Below are 24,597 nucleotides of genomic sequence, written 5' to 3'. Positions count from 1 at the left end.
ATCATCACACAGAAGAATAGATACACTGATGAATAAATGACTTTATTTTCATACAAGTTAAAATGGACAAGTAATCTAATATGTGCTTTATTACGTTGGTTTATCATGTAATGGAATGATAGGCATTCAGTCTTGTCATTTACAAGGTTATTACACCATGAGACAAGCCAAGTATTTTTCAGAAGAATATACTGTCATCTAGTGGACATCGAATGCAACAGTGAGATATAAAAGCCAAGGTTGAGGCGAATGGTTTATTAATTCATATAGTATGTCTGTTCTACATTGACCTGACATCTGTCTTTAAAAAAAACATATATATCCTATAGAAATAACCAGTAAGGCTCGCCAGAGGCTTTAGATTTTGAAACTGATGAGACTGACTTTGAAATCAGTGTTGTGTATCACATTGTACAAAAGCAGGAACTTACAGTAGAGGACAAAGAGTGATTCAAGGTAGTCATGAAAATGTATTTAGCAAACACTGTGTGTATGAATTTCTGCTCATCTATGTGTTTGTGTTTTTTTTACAATGTATTCACAGTTCTGACCAAACTATTCCTTAACTATGAGTTTGGCAGAGCACAGCGCCTCCCCTTGGTCATTGGTGGCCCTACAGGTGTAAACATCTGAGTCTTCTGGTTCCACCTGGGCCAGAACCAGGGTGCAGCGCCCGTCCTCCTCATACTCAATCTGCACATGGGATGACTCCTTCATAGGTTCCTCCCCCCTGAACCACACCAACTCTGGGTCAGGGTACCCTGAGAGAGGGAGAGAGATATAACACATATCAAGAAGAGCTCATACATACTTGAGGCAACAAGTGAACCAATATAACAAGTAAATAAATACATTTTGTGCAGAGAGCGAAGGAGGTAACAATGATCAGCCTAGCTGGTGTATATACAGTACACCAAATTAAGTCAAAGGAAATGTCCTGACTACAGTGTCATCTGGTCAACTAAAAATGACAAATGAAGTGATTTCTGCTCCTAATGTACCTGTGACATGACAAGAGAGGTGGGCGGTGGAGCCCTGTGCTACCGTCTGGTCCCTCAGGGTCGAGGAGAACTGGGGTGCTCCCTGTAGCTTGAGCTCCAGGGACTGCAGGGCCTGCTTGGCTTCTGGGCTCAGAGGGGAATCTGTGATGGAGGACAGACCGAAGGCAGGGGTCATAAGAGAAACTGTCAGGTTTATAGGTCTTATAGCTGGAAAAGAAACTGAAATGGTTTGATTTGATATAGAGTAGGAAAGTGTCACCCTCTGCAGCACTGGTGGGGGAGCCAGGCCCCTCTGATTTAGACAGCAGATGCATCCTTTTCAGGGCTTGTATGGCCTTCCCTGTTTTCTGCAAGGTAACCAGAAAAAGGCCAGTGGAGTTATACATCAGGCCCCAGAACATAATATTCAAGGGTATTGTGCGTCAAGTGGCGGACGATGTGAAACAACGCTGGAGCACTGATCAAGTCAAAGTGTAAATCATGGAAGGAGGGGTACCTTCCACTTCTGCCTGGCCAGGAACCTCTTCATCTTCTGCTTGGAGAGACACTTAGTGGTGCTGGAGTCTGCTGAGACGAAGGCAGCCATCCAAGAGTGGGCCAGAGCCTCATCACAGGACATCCTTCGCCTGAGTGTAGGGATCAGAGAGGAGAGGGTTGGCAGGGGTTAGGGAAGTCTCTGGAGGAGGGGCAGTGTTCAGCCACAGACAGACAGACAGAGACTAAATTCATTGGCATTGGTACCAGTATACAGTACTATACTGTATTGTAACAGACCTAGGGTCCTTGTTGAGCAGGGAGCTGATGAAGTCTTGGGCCTGGTCAGTGATTTCCTCGAAGCTCTCCTCGTCAAACTCCCACTGAGCAGCAGTTACCAGGGCCAAAGTCTCTGTCTCATTGTTGCCCTGGAAAGGAGACTCACCACTTAGCCTGTATAAAGAAAGAAAGAAAGAAAGAAAGAAAGAAAGAAAGAAAGAAAGAAAGAAAGAAAGAAAGAAAGAAAGAAACACACACACCCCTATTTTATATGATGGCAATAGCGATGTTAAACCACTAGGTGGTAGAGAAGTTCAACTATACAGTTGCATATTTACCTGTGAACATCGTTGCACACTGACAGTGATAATGAAACCGTTTCTAGCATATACTGTACGTGAGAGTGTTCCTGAGTACCAGCACTCACAATATGTAGCAGATGACTCCGATGCTCCACATGTCAGTGGCGAAGCCAATAGGCTCGTAGTTGATCACCTCAGGGGCCACAAACTCTGGTGTCCCATGCATCACCTTTAAGGGAGTGGTGGGGTCTGGAAAACAAAGACCACATGATAACATTATATTCAACTGAGGAGTATCAGGAGACACAGCCATTTTGGCTCAAATAAGCTCAAACAATTTGGAGTCAGCATATCACGGACTGAGTGTGCAAACCTCCAACACAGACAGTCCAGTTACAGTACAACACAGTACACTCAGCTGTGACCTGCAGCTCAGCCAGCCACACACTCACCCAGCTTGCTGGCCAGGCCAAAGTCAATGATCTTGATATATGTGCCGGTGATGTTCACACACACTATGTTCTCAGGCTTGAGGTCCAGGTGGACAATGTTCTGCTGGTGCATGTAGCGGACCCCCTCCACAATCTGCTGCATGTAGTGGACGCTGGCAGGCTCGGTGTGCTCAAAGCTGTCGTCCACTATCCGCTCAAACAGCTCGCCCCCAGCAATGCTGTAGACACATGGACAACAACAATTACTACAGTTCTAATCTATTCTATTCCATTGCATTTTGTTCTGTATTATTCTTCTATCATATTATATCCACTTTTCTATTCTATACTGTTATAATATTCGTTTTTTCTGTTTCTATAAGTGAACTGGGGTCTAATGCAGAAACTGGTAGAGGACCCCACCAGAGTGTGGTGTGGGTCAAGATACTCACAACTCCAGGACCAAGACCATCTCTAGCTTGGTGTCGTAGGCTCCCAGACACTGGACCAGTTTGGGGTGGTGCAGGAAGTTCATCAACCCGATCTCTTTATGAGCCGCCACTCTCTCCTTGGCCCGCGGTCTCCTGTAGAACTTGCCAGCGTACACACTGCCCGTCACCTTGTGGGTCAGTTTGAACACCTCACCAAACTTTCCCCTGTGGAGGAGGAGAACAGAGAACAGTTTGTGACTTAGAGTAGAGGTCAACTGTACAACTAAACAGCACTGTAACAAACTCTACTGTACATACCTTATACAGAGTCAGAGGAACTACATTTGATTCTTGACATGCATTGTGTAGTGATGGGACACTTTAGTCCAACATAAATGTACAAATCTTAATCTAACATTCTGTTACTGATTGAGATTGAGGAAGCATGGACATCAACCATATCAAGCATAATGACCAGACTATAGAGAGGGATCTGAGTCAGACATGACTGTAAACATGACTGTATAATCATGGCTTCAAACCAAGCCCAGCTCCTCCATCTGTAGATCGGTGATAACTGGACGTCTGGCCTACAGCTGGGTAGGCATATTGAAGAGGAACTCATGTCGTTTATGATTATGAGGAACCCTAACCAATTAAGCACTTACTGTAACTAGTCACAGAGAACAATCATCTGATGTTAGTGAGGTATGCCCAGGTGTTGTAAATACGGTAGGCTGTACTTCTGAATGATGTTTTAGTGAAACCACTCCTCACTCTGACAAAAATAGAGGTGATCAGTGTTTCTACATGTTATCTGTGTTTGGACATCTGCTATGTTGTGTTACTTGGCAGGGCCACAGAGCTTCTCTCTGTTGACTAAAGAAATGTTTTGTATTGAAAAGCCAGATAAGCCACAACTTTTTTCCTGATGAGGGAATTTGTTTCGTTCTGCTTAAAAAACTTTGTGAATAAGAGCTAACATGAAACAAGAGATGAACAGTGAGAGTTTTATCCCGTTTACAGATGTTAAAATACACTGGCCATATCAATGATGAGTCTACATGGGGTGACAGAATAAGAGACAGAATATTAAACCATATCAAACCAGCTAGTGAGCTTGGAGGGTAGAATTCATTATGGTATTTACATTTACAGGTGTGTGCGTGTGTGCGTGTGTGTATGTTCGTGTGTGTTGGTGTGTGTTGGTGTGTGTGTGTGTGTGTGTGCGTGCGTGCGTGCAGTTTGTCATGGCGGAAACTCACACTCCAAGTTTCTCCAGTACATTGTAGTGATCACGGACTTTGTGGGTGGAGTCGATGATGACGTCCTGATAAGTCTGAGGGGACTCCTCCTCTTGTGGCTCACCTTCAGATTACACAAACAGACATTGGCGAGCTGTGTCAGTTAACATCAGCTGACATCAAAGACAAGACAAACAGCAGGAGGTGCATGTAAATAGTTGGATTATAAATGATGGGACTTGATATACACCTTGATATACACCTGCTGAAATCAATGAGACTGAAGCATTATTGAGACAGTGACACGCCTCACCTTTCTGCGCCATCCTGACCAGCTGTGACTCCTGGCTGGGTTCGCTCACCCCCACGGCGTTGTAGGCCCTCACACGGAAATAGTACTCCTCCTGAGGCTGGAGGCCTGAGCGGACCCTGTACGAGGTGCTCTTACACTGGGCTGTGAGCTCACTCCAGTCCCCAGGCTCTGAGGGGCCTTGCGTCCTCACCTCTACCACGTAGCCCAGGACAGCACTGCCTCCATCATAGCAGGGGCCTGACCAGGACAGGACCAGACAACTGGTAGAGAGGAGGGAGACCACGGGGCAGGAGACTGGGGGCTGGGGCCGATCTGGGGGGGGGGGGGGACACCAACCAAACACTCATTTCATTAGTCATCTCTGAAGGAGTGGCCTTCACCAGAGACATTCATTTTAACAATATATTGTATTTAACTTCTAAAAGCTGTATTTGGTTTCATTCAACTAATTACAAACCATCACTTTCTCTACCATTTCTACATTCTATATTGTACCATGTCTTACCTAGAACAGAAAGAGTAAGAGTATGATGTGCAGAGCTCTTGCGGTCCTTCACTACGATGGTGTAGGGTCCTGAGTTCTCTGGTTTAGCCTCTGATATCACCAACGTACTGCTCTGATCACTGCTCTCTACCCACAACTCTGACCCGTCCACAATCTACAGTGAGGGAGAGAGAGAAAGAGAGTGTACATGTGTCAAAGACGCATACTGTATTTATGAGAGAGAAGAGGACTGTTGATATTAGTTAACTCTACAATACTATTAGACAAGTCAGTGAGGACTACTACCTGCTCTTTATTTCTGATCCAGCAGGACACCACAGGAGGACTGCCTCTAAACACACAGGTCAGACGGGCTGTCTCTCCTACCAGAGCCTCCACATGGGACGGGGGGTTCTCAAACTGCGCTGAAGGGGCTGTGAGAGACAAGGAGGGGACAACTTTGCTTTTGACTGAGATCACTAGAGGCCACAAGGGTCCAATTGTGTTTTTGTGTATTTGAATAAAATATATCTATATACCTATATATATATATATATATATATATATATATAGAGAGAGAGAGAGAGAGAGAGAGAGAGAGAGAGAATTTATCTATCAATCTATCAATCTAACCAATTTATTCAAATGTAGAGAGTAATGTGTGTGTGTGTGTGTGTGTGTGTTGGTGGGCCTGCTGCATACAGTGAAAACAAAGGTAAACACAGACAACCTACAACACAAGTCAGACCAGTCCTTGTGCATCCACACAAACCAGTCCTTAATAAGTCTCCTTAAAGTTTCTACTTTCATGCAGATCAAGCAATTGTTTCAGTGGAAATGAATTACCAATAATGGTTGTTATGAAGTGGATACTGATAATAATTATGTGGTTAGATTACAGAGTACTGATACAGTTATCTCCTTGGCACACACACACACAGAACAAGTCCCATCCTCATAACCCAGACATTATATTATAGAAGATAATTCTATTTTACAGCAGAAGTCTAATGCATAGGTCGCTATTCAAATTGCAGCAGCACGGTGGATTTGACTGAAGCCTGATAAAGCTGTAAACTTGTTTAACAGTTTACAAAGCCGCTTCTCACTGACACAGGGAGGACTCTGATGTCACAGAACCTTTCACATGTTCCATTGAGGCCAATCTAATTAGTTTAACCTATAGAGGAGACATTTATTTTCGAGCCATCACCCGATTTATAATGCAACTTTACAACTAGAATTAAGTAGTTGTAAACAAGAGCTACAATGCAGCTGATCACAGTGGACAGCCAAAACTGTTCTGGGAGAGGACTCATTAAACAATGCATCAGAGCCTCTGAGAGATCCAGTTATCCAATTACCAAAACAGAGTAGCTCATTGTGCAATGACACAATTACATGCTATCTTCTGCATTCCATATCAAATCTGCTGCAATTAAGCAAACGATTAATCGTTTTATTGTTCTACCTGGTAATACCTGACCCAGTTTACTACAGAATAATACTGCCAGCCCCACCCAGACCAAAGCAAAGTCCCTTGCTGCCAGAGCACAATACATCATACACAAATGACAAAGGGGGAAACTTTACGCTGTAGGGCACATTACAACATCGCAGACAGGACATTTGAAAGACTTTAGGGTTAGGGTTACGAGTTATGGACTAAAACAGGAGTAACAAGAATAACAGGAAAGGTTATTGATTGTTTACACACACACACACACACACACACACACACACACACACACACACACACACACACACACACACACACACACACACACACACACACACACACACACACACACACACACACACAATAGAACAATCCACAGGGAAGGAAGACTGAATGAGACAAACAGAGACTCACAGAAAAGGGGCAGAGAGCAAAGTGTGTCTCTTACCTGTCCCTGAGTTGGCTCTCCTCTTTGGAATGGCTTCTGTGGAGAGTGATGGAGCATAGGTAAGATTACAGGTGAAGGGGTGTGTGCGCCTTGGGTGTTGAAGGGAGTGGCTAAGCTCTGGCTATGACTTTAAACACTGTCTGGGTTCAGCTCTGCTGGGTCCCTTCCCTTACATGGTGACGAGACAGAGAGCACTGAGAGACCAGATCAAAGCAGCACTGTTTCAAAGGACACTTCCTCTACTGAACGTGAGAAAGCCTTCCATACACACATACGCACGCACACACTCCTTTGTTGGACTAAACATTGATTAGCTGATGTGACATGAGGCAAAGTAACCAACCAGAACCAAATATGATAAATGTGGTTCCCCTAACTGTCATCAAAAGAGACAATTACCGGGTATCCATATTAACCTACACTGTTTTGGACATAAAACACATTCATTTTATGACTGCCATGTCAACATATCAGTATGTACTCTCTTTAAGACTGAGCATCACAATGTTGTCTCTTGTAGGTACATTTCTTTGCGTTGAAAACTTGAAGAGTTTGTAAGGGGAAAAGATGTAAGGGGAAAAGATGGTCTATCCCAGAATGAGTCTAATGAATCATTACCTTTGCAGGGCCCTCCTGGGCTGTGGGTATGAGGGCTTGGAGGAGAGCTCGCTTCTCTGAAGACCCGGACGTCATCTTTGGGTATTAGTGGCGACTTTGAGCTTCCGTTTTCCATAATGCACTCGGAGAGGGAAGTACAGTTGTGCAGCCCACAGATGGACTCAAAGTCTTAATGGTTTCCATCAGGTGACACGTCAGGTCACATGGGTTTCGTATTATGTGCGAGAAGGTGAAAGAGGAGGACAGGCCACAGTGAGGGATTCACACACATCGTAAACATACAGGAAAGCTACTTGTTGATCCAGACCATACACCTCAGCCTCTTAGTGAGTGTGTGTGTGTGTGTGTGTGTGTGTCTTACCTCTCACACACACGGCTGAGCTGCTGGACGTCTTGCCCGCTCCGTTCTCCGCCACGCAGGTGTAGGCACCGGCGTCCTCCGGTAGACACTCCTTCACCACCAACCTCGTCTCACTGCCATCGAAGTGGGGCTTCCCGAAACGCACCACCTCACCTGCCCACAAGAGCACCGGGACACATGAAACAAACTCTCACACGGATAGTCCACCATGGAGTTTTCAGCATCAGTGTGGGTGTCTGAGAGGGAGAGTTTGTGAATGTGAAGGGTGGAGAGAGATGTAGAGAGAGGTGAATAGAGAGTGGGTCTGCAGGGAATGTGAGTGGGTGGACACCTTTTGTACCAACTATTCGAAAAAGCACTAAACCGAGAATTGAATTAAAGTGTTACGTGAAGGGGCATGAGCAGCATCACTTGACAGTAGTCCTTTATCTGTCTAAATAGGTAAAGCACGTACTTAAAAACATCACAAGGTGGTAATCTATCATGCTTTTGCTCCACCATAAAAGCTTGTTGTTGTTCCACTTAATTTTAGGTCTATTTAAGGACAGTGCGAAACAGGCTATCTGATGGAGATTGGAGTAATTACACCGTGGTCAATTTTAACTCAAATACCAGGTTCAAATCAAATCATTAATCACAAACAGACCGTCCCACAGCTCACCATTGTGCAGCCAGGAAACACGAACAGGCTGACTTCCTGTAATAATCCCACACAGTGTGATGTCACTGCCTTCGTCCACTGTGCAGTCTTCCAGCTGCTTTGTGAAGAGGGGTGGATCCAGACCTCTCAGTGGGGAGGAGCAGCTGGACCCTGGATGATGCATGAGTGGAGAAAGGTCAAGGGTGAGAGACGGGTGGAGGTGGGGGACAGGGGTGGAGGTGGGGGCCAGGGGTGGAGGTGAAGGAACAGGGGTGAGGGACTGGGGTGGAGGTGAGGGACAGGAGTGAAGGTTGGGAATAGGGGTGAGGGACAGGGGTGGAGGTTGGGAATAGGGGAGAGGGACAGGGGTGGAGGTTGGGAATAGGGGTGAGGGACAGGGGTGGAGGTTGGGAATAGGGGTGAGGGACAGGGATGGAGGTGAGGGACAGGGGTGGAGGTGAGAGACAGGGGGAGAGGTGAGGGGCAGGTACACTGCGTACTCTGTGCACATAGCTGGACCTTTAACCAGCCAGGCGGTAAAAACAGCAGGGTGTGCTGCCTAGCCTGTCATCCTCCATTACTAAGATCTTTTCTCACCACTCCTTCCCTATTTATGTTCCCCTGCACTCATGTGCTAACATCTCTCATATCCAAGTATATTTAGGGCGCGCGCGCACACACGCACTCACACACACACACACACACACACACACACACACACACACACACACACACACACACACACACCCACACACACTCACTCTCTGCTAGCCAATGTTAGCAGCTGCAGCATGTTTACAGGATATAACACAGCTAAAGACATTTGCAGAGCAACACCTTCAGTAACCAAGACCATGTATGCAGCACCCACTATTAACAAGACCATGCATGCAACAGCTACTTTTAACTACGATTATGCATGCTTACATGTTTACTTCCTCAACTGCTACAATTACAGTGCAACAAGTATCAACAAGTAGCACAAGGTCAATTTACCCTGGTAAGTAGGGGAAATCAAACAAAATGTACCCATACCTTGAGATGATATACTGGAGCATGTAAGTTCTTAACATCACTGCCCTGACTTCAGGGACACATCAGAGATGTTCTCCCTGGCTAGAGCAGGGTAATGAGGTGAGACCCCAGAGCAGAAGAAGCAGCTGCCCCTGTTCCCAGGACTAGCTCAGGACTAACCCAGACACAGTCAGTGCTTTGTAGCACAGCCAGGTCATGCCAGGTGTTTGCTAAGGGTACTGTACTGTATGTACACTCACTGAACACTTTATTAGGAACACCTGTACACCTTCTCATGGTGGAGGTGGTGTAATGGTGTGGGGAATATTTTCTTGGCACACTTTGGGCCCGTTAATACCAATCAATCAATCAACTCTTGAATGCCACAGCCTATTTGAGTATTGTTGCTGACTATGTGCATCCCTTCATGGCCACAATTTACCCATCTTCTAATGGCTACTTCCCGCATGATAATGCGCTATGTCACCAATGCATGAAGAATTGAGGCTGTTTTGAGAGCAAAGGGAAGCCCTACCCAGTATTAGTATAGTGTTCCTAATAAAGTTCTCAGTGAGTGTGTGTATGTATGTATGTATGTATGTATGTATGTATGTATGTATGTATGTATGTATGTGCTTACTCTTATCTAGCTAAAGGGATAGTTCACTCTTTAATTGGGGTAAATCTTTGTGTTGTCTCTTGTGATGTCACTGGCTGCGGAACTAGTGGTTGCAAGCCCTAATATTGGTCATACATAACCCATTAATAATATAGATTTCACAATCTACATTCTTTCAGTTTTAAACCTGTTTACATAGAGGCATTTCCCATTAATGTACCTGTAATTTAATGTTACCAGTTAATTCATAGTAATGGGTCTGTGTAAATGGAGCAGATGTGAAATGCAGGTATGCTCATTTGCATTGAATTCCACTCTTACACCCCCCCCCCCCCCACACACACCCACACACACACACACACACACACACACACACACACACACACACACACACACACACACACACACACACACACACACACACACACACACACCCTTTTACCGTTATGTCTGTGGGAATAGGGCTTTAGTTACGGTTAGAGGAACACCCGTACCGCTTTTTCATTGCAGATTCTGAGTATTGAATTTTGAGTATCAGCTGGGTACCAATCCGATGAAAGGCTATTTTTAAAAAAAAATGTGAAATGCTACTTCCACCCCTTGAAATTTAGCAACAAGCAGTTTTACTGCTGTCTGTCTCAAGTCGACGAAACACGTGTTTGCAATTTCGGTTTTCATCATGGCATTGGATCGTAAATAGAATTCTCTGATTCCTGATCCAGCAATTTAGGCCAATAACAATATTTAAGGCTCAGTATCAGTTCTTTAGCACATACACTTTTCTCTGACAGCCCAGCTGACATCTGGTCTTTAACCTGGGGAGGTCTCAGAGAGAGGGTGCTTCATCAAACAAACTGCTTTGAGCTGCACCTCTTCACACAAACACACAAGGGTGGATTCTCACATCTCCTTCACACAGTAACCTTTTGAGCTTTTCCACTCCTACTTGCTAACACTACTAACACACAAATTATGTACGTGTTTTCTTTTTTTTTAATAGATAGATAGATAGATAGATAGAAACTTTATTTATCCCTAGGGGAAATTCAGGTAATGATGGCCACTGGTTGTCATGATATCATCACCTAAGAGTGTGAGAGTCTTATTTTTCATGATTTCAATTTATTTAGTTTGAGTTCTTCCACAATAAACCTGGCTGCACTCACAAACCACTACAGGTTTTCCACACATTGTACAGTGCATTCGGAAAGTATTCAGACTCCTTCACTTTTTCCACATTTAGTAATGTAATAATTTCCTAACCTTCCTAACCATGCCCTCATGGTCAAATTGCCATGAAGCCAATGCTAATTTAAATATGAAAATGTGTGAAATATTTGACATACTGATGGTGTATATGGAAATAACAACAGCCCTAGCAAATGAATACTGTCACACAGAACTATGTGTATACTTCTGTTAATAAAACTGCGTGGCAGAGGAAGTTCTGCAAAGTAACGGTATACAGTAAAGAAAGCTAATGCTTAAGAAGTACATACACAGGTTCCAAAAATAACACCGGATATTAGCCTTGGTAAACCAACATCTAACTAGCTAAACTGGTCTCTGAAAATGAAAGTGAATTCAGTTTGTCTGTACTGTTTGTGGTTATGGTAAATTCTGTGTGAATCTCAGGGAGAAATTTCTGTTCCAGCTTGTCTAATCCAATGATGACCTTTACAATGTGAGGAAAATCCAATTGATTGCACCCATTCCTACAATACACGCATGCACGCATGCATGCACATGCACACACACACACACACACACACACACACACACACACACACACACACACAGGGTCCTTACCTGGGTCAGGGACTCCGTCTATACCATTCCCTTTGACATTGGTCCTGGTTGCTAACCCGTTTCCCTGTACTCTGGAAGTCGTGGGGGGTTTGAGGTAGATCTTGAGGGTTGACACATATCGCCTCTTGCCGCTGTCACTGTTCATGTCCGGCTGTGTATGTCCACCAACAAAGACTCTGGATGAAACAACAAAAACAAACTTAAACAGTCATTTCCCAAGCCCACTTATCAAACTTCCTCTGCCTCTTTCCTCTCTCTGTCACTGTATGTGCCTCTCACGCTTGATCACTCTCTCTGTCTCCCTCTCGCTCTCTTGCCAAGTCATGTAGCAGTCGGTCTCACTGTTTATGTTCTCAACTCACCTCACCTCTGCCTCTACAAGCCCTTTTCTATGTTGACTAGGCTAACTCCACCTCCAATCTCTTTACTGATCTCTTTCACTTTGTCCCCATCAGTGTGTGTGTGTGCGTGTGCGTGTGAGTTCTATCCCCTAATCACTCACACTCACCAATCCCCAACCTCCACCCCCACCCCCACCCCTCCTGCACTCACTATCCCCCCCAGCTAATAAACACACACAGAGAAAGAGAGAGAGAGAGAGAGTTATCTACCCACACACAGCCAAAGGTCACGTTGTCCATGTGTTTGATTTATTTGCTCTCATTCTCCTGTCTTACTGCTTTCTTATCAGTGTGTGTTGACTGAACTTTGGATGCATGCGGCATCCCTATTACGTAGGTCATTTCACAGTTGTAGGGGAGGGCTTTGAATGACAACAACAGGACACATAAATCCTATGTTGCTCTGAAGCTGAGAGACAGCCATGGTAAATCCCTCCACACCCGTGCCCAAGGCAACCCAGGCACTCCCTGCTGCTGGGGCAACCATGAGCTCCCTGGACAGTCCTGTCCTGGCTCAACCCTACATTCAACCCTACTGGCACTCTTATCCTGAGCATCGCTGGTAGAAGTCTGGACCTAACAATCTATAGATCGCTAGGTAATTTAAAATGCACAATATGCCTACCTGACTACTGTGAGACCAGTTTCACGTTGCTTGGTTTGAGTGCGGTTGTGTGACTATAGCCATGTACTGCACTGACACAGACAAATAGCCTACAACACAAGGCTGCCCATCATAGTGATCAGAGAACTTTTACTTATCAACCAGCCTCTGTGCCCCAACTCTCTCTGTCTTTCACTGTGCTGAATCCAAATAACATTACAATATATATACATGCCATTTAGCTGATGCTTTTATCCAAAGCGACTTACACTGTAGTGAGAGCGTACATTTTTCAGTATATATGATCCCAGCGGGAATCAAACCCACAACCTAAGCGTTGTTAGCGCCATGCTCTACCAACTGAGCCACAGAGGACCACCATGTTGAGATACTGAGATACTATAGACCAATACCCCAATACTCCACTCCCATTCCCAAATTCCACATCGCTGATCACACAGAATACCATGTTCAAGGTCTGTGGTGTGTTGTTTTGGTTTCTGTAGGATTAGGGATAAGAATTCCTAAAGCAAACACATTTAACGCCAGGCTGCGCTGAGAGAGAGAGAACATTGTGAAGACCTGTTGTATTGTGATGTACTGTATGTTGTGCTTCCTTGTTTCCTTCCTTGTTACATTATACTTTGACATCATTTTGAATTAGAGTTACACAATCTGTGCATGTCATATTGCTAAAATCCATTGGTACAGTAACTAAAACAAAGCGCCATATGAGTACTGAGCATTTCAGGGTGTACTGTTACTCTAAAGCTGATGACCTCAACCCTGTTAACTATCACAATACCCTCATCCCTGTTTTCCACCAGAACCACACTTGTGAGGTAAAACAGACCGAGTGACTGGCAGAGGCAGTGTGAAATCTCTTCTGTGGGATTCACTAGGATTTGGACATAAAAGGAAAGGTGCTGTATAAATGCAATAAGATTTCTGAATAATTCATTATTAATTATAAAAGACAGGGGAGAGAGGGGATTTGAGGGGGTTACTCAACACTCAGGCAGGCCCACAGCCAGAGATAAGGGAACCTATTTCATGATATTTCACAAGCAGAATGATAAAGCTTTGAAACAGAGACAGTAGAGATTCCAAATGCCCAAAACAAATCTTGGTAAAAGCTATTAAAGAACAGAATATTCACAGGCCAGACTATGTTTAAAGTAGACATAATCTCAAACAGTGTGCTATACAGGAAGTTGAATCATGAAGGACATCAGAGTATTTAGGAGTGGGCAGTACATACAGTAACTAAGTGTGGAGTTGGAGAAATATTTGGCAGATCCAGCTGGAAGCTGCTCATTGAAAGGACACAGGGTGATCATGCCTCATTTATTCCCCAGTGAGGATCCTGGGTAATTGAGGGGCAGAGCCGCTTCTAACAGACAATAGAGGCTTTAGGGCATGAGGGAGACACACAGACCTGCAGCTGCCTTTACAATGTTAAACATTTGTTATGTCTGACCTGAGCTGTACTTTATTCCACCTAGTATGCAGGTAGTGCGCTCTCCTGATCTGTTTACAGTCACAATGATGAGTCTAAATGGCTTCCTGGGGCCCTTAGTGTGACTCTAGAGTCTAAACTATCTAGATGACACCTGAAAAACCATAAATCAATTATTGCCAAGGGAATAAAACATTTCTAGAATTGCTTCCACATTTTCAGATGGCAACAGATCACTCACAGATCCTCTTGAAATTTACAATTTCTGTGCTAAATACATACAAATAAATGAGAACTGAGTTATGAAAATTAGAGTTACAGTGTAGTGGTGGAGATCTGAAACAACTCCATGACAAAAAACAATGCAGCATCACATTGGACTAACAAAACGAGATGCAAGATGCAGAACTAATCACTGACAAAAAACAAGAAATGAATTGGTGGATGTAAAGCCAGACACAATGTTGTTGGTCCTGCAGGGGCTTCAACTCATTGGTGAAAACACAACAGAGGTTTCCTCTGTGGAAATAACATCTGCCCCTGTTGAGGAAGTAGTGGCTTCACATGCCAAGAACAACGATGTAAACATGAGATCAAATGGATGTGAGATATTGACACACTGGAGGTTTGGTAATAGTAATCAATCAGACCATGAGCTGAGACACTGAAAGTCCAATTCATTAGAACCAAACCTCTCATCCTTTCATGAAGAACTGTCATTTGTTGTGAGAATTACATTATCAGTTGAGGTGCTGACAAAAGACCAGTCAAAGGCCGTGTTTGAGAGGATCAATTTTGAGCAGTTTCCGACCAGCGCCTTTTGCATGAGGGGGATAAAATATGTCCGATTTGCTAAAAACATTTTGAATGCTTGAGTGAAGTGAGATTGAGGCTCACGCAGTTTCTGTGGAGCACAGATTGCATGAAGCAGCAAGCGTGTGTGTGTGTTCTGCTGACGGTTGTGTTATGTGGTGATTATTCAAAGATAATTCATAGAACTTCAATAGCCGTCACCGCCATGTTTTCAAGCTGTGCAGTCAGAATTGCACTTATAGATTACAGATACAGCACCGCATGTTCTCGCCCAGCATCGTCTGACTGAGTTCTAGCAAATATCTATCTCTGTGGTTCTAGTCGGGTTGAATTTTGAAGTCAAACAAGCCCAATGGTTACTAAAGAAACTGGCGCCACCTTGAGGAAGAGGCAAGGACCATGTAATCGTTCTAATTGTAATGTCCAAACATCCATGGGTATCTAAAAATTCAGTGTTTTTTTTTTCTGCAAGAAAGGTCGGAATTATTTGTATATATGTTTTCCCCTTGCCTCCACCAGTCATTGGTACGGGCAACTCTACAGGTACGGGCATGATGGTAAATACTTGTTTGTTTGACACTTCGTATCCTGAGTCTTCTTTTATTGATAAACGCGTTCTTTCCTAAATTCAACGCTTACCAATTATTTAGCAGCATACTGTGTCTCTTATGTGGATTTATGCAGCATTTAGTTGGATGCTTCTACATTTTTGTTACTTTGGCACTAGCTTTGTAAAATTGTTAGCAATTCTACTAGGCTAATGTAAGTCAGCGAACAGGCCGTTTTTTTAGCTTGCAAAATACAAGACTGTGCGAGCTCAAACAAGATAACTTCAGCTACATAATGTTCTTACCGTTGTATTCTGAACAGTCTTGCTGCATTTTACTACAACATTTTAAATGGCCAGTTTCACCTAGTCTTGGCTGTTATCTGTACCTGTCTGGAGCTGTCACTGCGCACTACAGCTGGCTAAAACGGGTAAACAAATGATATCGGTTGATTGAGTTGTACTTGGTTGTCATTGGTGTATTAAATCCCGGGGTGAAATCCTGTGAGGGGCCAAAATCACACCCATGCAAAACGACCTGTAATTCGAGGCGCATTTTTCAAACTGCTGTCACAAGGGACGATCATCATACTTTTCATCATCATTTCACAGTGATACTTTAACCTCATATTGTGCAAATACCATATAAAACAGTGGCTGTGTTCCAAAATGCGTTCTTGCACTCTATCTAGAGCGTACTCTCTAGATAGAGTGCATTTTGGAACACAGCCAGTGTTTCGACTACATGGGCGCTTTAAGGGAAATATCATGACACTAGGGGGCTCACTCTCTCCACATCATTGTTGGACACGCACACACAGCAGGCAACCAATGTCTGATAGACAATTTTCAAACATAGAAATGATCAAATAACGTGATTGCCAAGACAATACAGGTGCACAATCCAATTAGCTACGAAATATTGACCCGATGTTGTATTTGCTATAATGTTTCAATGCATCACCACCAGAAAGCTGATGTGAACTTGGCAGTAACGGTAAAAGAGGAAAAAACTAAATGTTACATGCTGAAGCAGAACCATGTGGTTTATATGATGAACAGGACCCTGAGGCTAATCTGGGTTCGAGTAAACCAGTTCTGATTTCCAGTAGCACTAACACACTTTCTCTCTCTCTCTCTCTCTCTCTCTCTCACACACACACACACACACACACACACACTTAACTTTTGCAACAGAGCTCACTGTTTCACTGTGGCTTTTATTACCCCTCATCTTCTTAATGGGAGCCAGACGGAGAAGGCCAATGTCCTGTGTGTGTGTTTGTGTGTGTGTCTCAGCACGCATGTCTCTCTGGTTAACATTACAATGACGCTGTTCTCAGCGAGAGTGGCTGGACGGACACTGACGCTGATCTCAACTGAGCCTTCTACTAAAAGTACTTAACCCAGGAACAGGACGAGTCAGTGAGATCATTAGAGGACTGAAATCCTGCTGAAATGGGATAGGCCATGGGATGATAGTTCTGGCTCTCCTCTCAGGCTCCAGGCCTTGTGAGACCCTAAGGCAGACCAAGATGAAAATGTGGGAGGTCTGGAGGTGACTTGTGACTTATGAGTTATTGGAAATTAGTACTTTGACACACACATACAAGGAAACATCTGGAACATCTTGACATAATCAGAATCAGTTAACATAGAGAACTTGATGAGAAAGTGATTTTGCCCTGACCCACATTCTCTACACATGATTTGTCGGCTGCACATCCATGATGCGAATCTCCCGTTCCACCACATCCCAAAGGTGCTCTACTGGATTGAGATCTGGTGACTGTGGAGGCCATTGGAGTACAGTGAACTCATTGTCATGTTCAAGAAATCAGTTTGAGACGATGTGAGCTTTGTGACATGGCGTGTTATCCTGCTGGAAGTAGCCATCAGAAGATGGGTACACTGTGGTCATAAAGGGATGGACATGGTCAGCAACAATACTCAGGTAGGCTGTGGCGTTTAAACAATGCTCAATTGGTACTAAGGGGCCCAAAGTGTGCCAAGAAAATATCCCCCACACCATTAGATATTTGCGGTAACGAGCAATTGAACAGGTGTACCTAATAGAGTGGCCGGTGAGTGTATATCAATCACCAGCCATTGCTTTGTCTTTGCCAGTCATGGGTGAATAACGATACTATATCTCAAATTGAAATCATTGTAATGAAATAACTGAGAAATAAATCATATTATCTAATTTTTGCTTTTGACTCATTCCCCTATTTATTCAGAGATGAAGGATTGGTCTCTGCTGAGCAGGGAGACCATAGGGAGATACTGAGGAATTGGGGAGGATGATTTTCTACCTCTGACCTCTCCCTTTCTCAGAGGCCAGGGAGTGGGGCTGACTCAGGGCTCGTGGGCCAGATCAGCTGGGGGGACGGTCCTTTTTGATCACATAGTAGCGTGCGTGGTCATACTCATAGTCGTAGTCATAGTCAAAGTCAAAGTCAAAGTCATCAGATGTTAGGGGAATGGGATATTTTTCATCATTGTGATTAGCATTGGTATTACTGCTCTTGGCTGTTGGAGTGGGGGGGCTGACTAATTGGCTGGCGGTGTTGGTGGTGGGATCTTTCTTCTCAGTGTTATTGGTGGAGCTACTCTCCATCTCTGCTGGAGTGGGGGGGCTGCTCTTCTGGCTGGTGTTGTTGGGGGTACGGCTCTTCCTACTAGCGGGGGTTGCTAGGGTCTTTTCCTTGTGGCTGGCAGTATTGGACGAGGTGTGCTGCTTCCTGTCGATGGGCTCAAGGGGTTGACCATGTGTGTTGTGGGGGAAGGAATGAGAGCGTACGTCCAGGTTGCCAGTCTCCATCATGTTGCGGCAGCCACTCCAGGACCAGGAGTAGGTGGTGAAGGTCTCAGGGAAGTCTTTGTTGCTGTGGAGAACACAGTAAGGCTGCAGGGAACCCCACGAGTTCCACGTGTCCCTGCGCTTAAGCTGACTCAGAGCCTTCAGGTAACCCTTTACACCTGATTTAGACTGGGGCGGGATGGGTGGAGAGAGATGGATAGATGGATTGATGGATGGATGGGTAGAGGTAGAGAGGAAGAAATTTAGAACATGGACTAGAATGTGAGACTGGTCACTCCATCAATATAATCATTGTATATTGAGTTTAAATCCCCTTACCTTTTGTATAATCTGATTAATCTCGTTGTATGTGAGGCGATCCCTCTCCTTCATGGACATGTTCACCTTGATCTTTACAGGGGTGATCATCTCCATGGTTTCCATTCCAGCATGCTTGATTGACAGCTGGGGGAAATTATATTCATAGCTTAGTAATAATATTTGTGTAATAATAATGTACGTCTCCAATAGCCTACCTTTAATTGCTCACTTATTTCAATATGGCAAATATTTAAAAGATTACTTGTCTGATGCGGTCCTCAATCTTAACAGTCTTCCAGGTCTTGACAGATTTCATGCGGCCCATCTTGACCATCATGGCAGGGGGGAGCGACATGCGTCTCTCATGAGATGATCTTGCGCCCATGTGCAGGCTAGGGCGCTTCAGATAGGGGCTATCCTTCGCCTTCTGGGCACTCTGGGTCTCTACAAATCCAAAACATAACAGGTCAAATGACGTTCCCTTGTGATGTACTGTATCACTGGGGAAGTATGAGTTGTAGCAGTTCAACAACAATGTTGGTAGAGAGGAGCATGCTCTGATGTGTTGTTTCTAGCTCACCCACTGGCTTCATGTACTTCATGAGCTGCTTTCCCTTCAGCCCTATCAAATGGGCCCCTTGGGCGTAGTAAGTGAGAACATGGCCGCCGTCCTCCCCGTCTGGCCGCACAGCTTTACGGATCAGCCTCAGGGTTTTCTGATGGTAGTACCTGGTGAGATGGAGGGTGAAATCAAACATAACTGATCAAGCTGATCCCAAGAATTAATTCAGAGGAAAAAATATGTTTATTGAATTTTCTGAGGATGTGGCAGAAGTTTTCCCCTCCCCTTCCGACTTTCAAAAAGAGATATCATGTCACATAAGAAAATAAAGTGTATTGGAATGATTTAGGGGTGCTTGTTCTTACTGTACTATCTCTGCTGTAGTTCCAGTCGACAGGATGCCAGCATCAAGCATTTTGGTCAGGGCCTTGTAAAACAGTGTCTCCCACACTTCAACAGACTGGGAGGGATCGGCTCCTTGAGCTGGCTCAGAAAAACACAGAGAAAGGGGGGGGACATTGCATGAAAAGTTAGTAAACATATTCAATCCTAAGGTAGCTCTGTGCTATTCACATACCAATCGACATATGTTTGGCATATGGACGTTATTTTCACCTTTCACACACTTAGAGAACCTCTGGTTGTCCGTCATTAAAGACAGGAAGTCCTGGAATCCCACCTCTCCATCCTCTGTAGCAAAAACACAATAACAGTCTTTATGCTTTGTATGTCTGTCACAGAGAGCTTGAATTTTCAATCCAAGAGCTGCCAGGTAAAATGTCTATATTGGAGAGCAATACTACTTCTACACTCTTGGAAAAAATTGTTCCAAAAGGGTTCTTCATTTGTCCCTGTAGGGGAACCCTATGTTAACCCTTTTGGGTTTAATGCAGAGCATGTTTGGGTTCCATGTAGAACACGTTTGGGTTCCATTTAAAACCCTCTGTGGAAAGCTTTAAACATGGAACCCAAAAGGGTTATCAAAGGATGCCTCTACGGGGACAAATCAATCACCCTTTTTTGGTAATAACTAGAACTTATTTTTAGTATAAGTTATTAGTGTAAGTTCATTCCAGACACCTGGACTCATACCATCGTAGTCGGCCTTCTCCAGGGCTAACTCCACCTCCTCAGGACCTATACTGATCTCCACTCTGTCCAGACTGGAGGTCAAGCTCTCCGTGTGAATGAAGCCATGCCTGTTCTCTGCAAACTGCTCAAAGACGTCTTTGAAGGCTATATTGTAAAATAAAATAATATATATATATATATATATATATATATACAGTATATACTGTACAAAATGTAGGCATTATATACAGTATATACTGTATATATCAATGAGGGCAGGCTCATTGTAATTCATGGAATGGAATAAGGAACAGTATCAAACATGTGCTAGGTACATAATGTGTAGGCAGATATACAGTCCTACTCACCATCAACCTGTGCATCAGTCAATGGCTCATCAGTTACCATGGTTGCCAGGTCTTCAATACGATCAATGCCCCTGCAGGCAAACAAAGGCACAAGCAGATAATATTGAGATTGGTTAGAGACTAATACTAGTATACTACATTTTGTGCCAAATCCCCTTTACAAAAGCACAACTAGCTACTAATCAGAACTTCCATTGAAAATATAGATTTTTAGTACAGTAAAGGTTGAGGGGAATACTGTATGTACGACTGTTGTGTATGGAGCAGGCGGTACTGACAGTGAGTGGAGGAACTCCTCCAGGTCCTCTGTGTTGATGGTGGTCACTGGCATCTGCTGGTTGAGTTTTTGGTACTCATTATATGAGATGGAGCCTCTCCGCCGTGGAATATCCCTTGGTCTGAGTGGGTCTTTCTCTGGCTCTGTCATCTGCAGGTTGGGCCTTTGTTGCAGGTCCTCACTGTATATGGTTCCCCTCCTCCTACTTATATCTTTGGGTTTGAATCGATCTAACTCTGGCGTCTGTTGGTTGGGCCTTTGCTGGAGATCCTCACAGTATATGGTGCCCCTTCTCTTGGTGACAACCCTGGGTTTGAGTCTGTCTGACTCTGACATGGCTTGAATATGTCTCTGCTGGTCGTTGGAAGACAGAGAGGCCTTCTTCTTGCTGTAGTCCCATCCTCTGGCCTGCTCTACTCCTTGTTGGTTTGGCCTATGGGACTCTGTGAAGGATCCTTTCCTCTTGGTGTCTTTGGCTATAGGTGGGGTTTTATTTGCTTCCTGAATACCTAGTTTGGTCTTGAAGAAGTCCTTGATTTTACCCTGGACACTACTGCCATCTGTTACACTGTGGCTGGTCTCAGACATGTTGAATGTGGGTATGGTCGGTACGATGTTCAGCTTGATTTTTGCTCCAACCCCAATCTCCTCTGGGATACTGGCCACCCCATTAGTCTTCTCTTCCTTTGACCTATCTGTGGGCTTCGCCTTGGGCTTGTCATACTGAGTGAGCAGGGTGTTGTTCATGGCCACAACTTGGCTGGGAGGCGGCAGTGCCCCAATTACAACACCAGCAGCAGCTGTCTTGCCAAACACCAGACGAGGGAATTTGATGATCTTCATGCCGATGCTGGTCTTCTCTGAAGGTGTAGAGCTCTCTGCCTTTTCACTATTGTTAGAGCCTGGTGTTTCATTCACCATGGTGCCCTCTGTTTGAGGCTCTGCCTCCTGGTTCTCAGATATAACATTAGTGTTAGCCATCAATAGAGGCAGGGTCAGCTGCAGCTCACTAACTCCATCTCTGGTGTCCATCACATCCATCTGTGGGGAGGAGTCTGGCATCTGATGGTCATCCGTGTCAGATTTCATGTTGGCGTTGGCCATCAAGTTGGACACAGGTAAAGAGTATGTGATATCAGTACTGGTGCTCAAGTCAGGGTTAGCCGCTGGTGGGGAATGCGGTGCTTTAGAGCTCTGTAGAGGTTTTAATATGCCACGGGGGAGTTCAGGTGAACCCACTCTGGAGACCCCTTCAGTCTGCAGACCCTGTGACCTGGAGCTCTCTGGAGATGTCCTACTGGCCTTGGCCTTTCCTCTTTTACTGGTTGTCACTTTCTGTGGCCCCGCCAGTTTGTGGCTGTCATGAGATTTCTTATTGGCTCGGGTCTTGCTTGTCTTCTGGGTTGGTGGGGAGTTCTGCTTAGAACTGCTTATGGTATGGTCTTGTGAGCTACGATGAGCTTTGCCTTTTACTGAAAGCTTCAGGACTTTAGAGTGTTCTGACTCTGAACTGCTGGGGGACGTCTCGTCAGAGCTCCTCGGACTCCTCCCAATCAGCTTTACCAAGAACCTGGTTGCCTTTGATGCCTTCTTCTGGGCCTCCTATGTGAACAAAAGACTCCAATAAATATCACTGAATAAAAATACATTTTGTCAAATTGCTGCTATACCTGTGTAGTAACACTGCAATTACTCTAGAAGCAACATTATATTAATATGTTGTTACATACCTATTTGATAATTGCATGGTATATGGAGTTAAGCGGATTGTGTTTCAGTCTTTATTCTCCTTGTGTAATAACCCAAATCCAATACAATGTTGTTACTTGAGTAATTACAGAATTACTACACAGGTATCAAAGTGTAAAACTAACAACTAAATACACTAATCAATATGGCTGGGGGAGGGTTGGCGGAGGATAAATTAGAATTCAGATATCAATCCAGACAGTGTATATCAAAAGAAAGTTGTACAAACTTAACAACATAGCCTGGTGTTTTTTTTTTGATAAACTGTTATAGTGTGATTTAGAAAAGCTTTGTGCCGTGTACTTGACTTGCCTCTTTCCAGCTCAGATCTTCCTCCATTGTCTGATGATATGAGTACTTCGAAGGAGGACACACAACCTGCTAAACCTGCAACAACCTCAAGGCTGATACAGAAAATGGTCATAGTCAATAGTGCATCGGGAACTGTGTAATAGGAGATGGATCCTAAGAAAAAGAAGGAAAGCTAAATGTATTTGAAACAACTCACATCAGAGAGAATAGTCAAATACTCAATTCACAAAGATTAGCCAATTTTGTTATGATGATAAACTGATATTAACAGCCAAACTACATGAGAGGCAAATTAACAATCTCATAACTGACATTTTATTGACAGGCTAATAAGTCATTATGGTAGAACACCATGGATTCTCTCTCTGAATGACTTTTACACATTGATTTCCCAAAAGCAGTCCCACCAACCTTCAAGATGATTATGACGAAAAGAAGGCCATGGCAGCCAGAGATGGGAGGAGAAGTGAGGTAACCTTCAGCACCAGAGAAGCAGGCCCCGTCGGATTACTTGTCACCGAGTGCCACCCCTGCACCAATTGGACAGGTTCCTTCCCTCAATTCACTCAATTTTATTTCGTCGCGCTTTTGCGTCAGTGTATAGAAATATGACGCACACGAACTATGACGCAAGGCTCAACAATGACCCAGCTGTCTCGGACGCTTCGGGTAAAATAATACAATAAACCAAACAAGTCACATCTGTTAGTGTGTGTATTGTGTTGTCATTGTTATTATTAAACAAATAATCCCAAATATTATTAACAAAAAAAGAGTCAAATCTCATGAGCGACTATTTTAGACGATTTAGTAATTATGCAATGTGTGAATTTAATTTTAATGTTCTATAAAACTTTAGGTCAACGGGATCATTGAATGCCTTTTGCCCATTGTATCGATATCGAGTGCCTTTTGCCATATCGAGTGCCTTTTGCCCATTGTAATGATCATGTCAACCGAATCAACTTCCTGATAACTGATACAGTCCAATTGGTTTAACCAAATTGACAGTGAGTGTGAATTGCTGATAACATATTTTACATAGCTCATCATCCCCCCGTCTCTCAAATAATATTTAGTCGTCTTTGGAATTGGAACCAGTCTCGAGCAATTAAAGTGATTTCAAGACACTCTAAAACAAAGGTTTATAGCCAACTAGATTTTCTGCAACACAACGTGAGTCTTATCATTTTGTGTGATTGACGGCAGCATTTACATTGGCATATTTTTCTAATGTCATTGGAATTTCATAATACTGTTTGCATATGGCAACAAACACTGTCAGTAATGTGACTATTCAAAAAAGGGCAAATTAAGGGCAGATATCAATTCACTGTACATTTTAAAATTTTGTTTTCTACAAAAGTTTCCTTTCTTTTATTG

The 24,597-nt window shown here is 43.9% G+C and overlaps 1 protein-coding gene across 3 annotated transcripts; it reads right to left on the bottom strand.

Annotated features, from left to right (window-relative positions):
* Positions 1-23: 23 nt before the first annotated feature.
* Positions 24-12,281, bottom strand: mylk5 (myosin, light chain kinase 5). 3 transcript variants are annotated; one of them, XM_083676348.1, is made up of 18 exons: positions 12,207-12,281; positions 11,928-12,103; positions 8,507-8,656; positions 7,846-7,998; positions 7,485-7,652; positions 6,867-6,902; positions 5,266-5,393; positions 4,981-5,134; positions 4,476-4,787; positions 4,184-4,286; positions 2,940-3,143; positions 2,509-2,726; positions 2,182-2,305; positions 1,776-1,928; positions 1,498-1,627; positions 1,261-1,348; positions 1,002-1,142; positions 24-761 (listed from the first exon to the last, which is right to left on the bottom strand). In XM_083676348.1, exons 2-18 carry the CDS (start codon positions 12,070-12,072, stop codon positions 556-558), a joined length of 2,613 nt encoding a protein of 870 aa, XP_083532474.1. In that variant the 5' UTR covers positions 12,073-12,103; positions 12,207-12,281; the 3' UTR covers positions 24-555. The 3 variants fall into 3 exon arrangements, with proteins under 3 accessions (XP_083532474.1, XP_083532473.1, XP_083532475.1); XM_083676347.1 differs by having other exon boundaries at positions 11,928-12,271; XM_083676349.1 differs by lacking the exons at positions 11,928-12,103; positions 12,207-12,281 and having other exon boundaries at positions 7,846-8,081; positions 8,507-8,546.
* Between the last annotated feature and the right edge of the window lie 12,316 nt (positions 12,282-24,597).

This window comes from Argentina silus (assembly GCF_951799395.1).
Source record: "Argentina silus genome assembly, chromosome: 9".
Lineage (NCBI taxonomy): Eukaryota > Metazoa > Chordata > Actinopteri > Argentiniformes > Argentinidae > Argentina > Argentina silus.
Note: the sequence above shows the minus strand (reverse complement) of the source record. Positions and strands in the feature narration are given on the sequence as shown.

What these genes read in the sequence shown, in the direction of transcription:
- mylk5 (XM_083676348.1), bottom strand. Translation starts at nt 12,072, where the DNA reads ATGAACAGTGACAGCGGCAAGAGGCGATATGTGTCAACCCTCAAGATC. An exon ending in GGAGTCATCTGCTACATATT is followed by an intron (nt 1,929 to 2,181) that starts GTGAGTGCTGGT and finishes TTCTTTATACAG; the next exon opens with GCTAAGTGGTGAGTCTCCTT. An exon ending in CTGCTCAACAAGGACCCTAG is followed by an intron (nt 1,628 to 1,775) that starts GTCTGTTACAAT and finishes CCCTACACTCAG; the next exon opens with GCGAAGGATGTCCTGTGATG.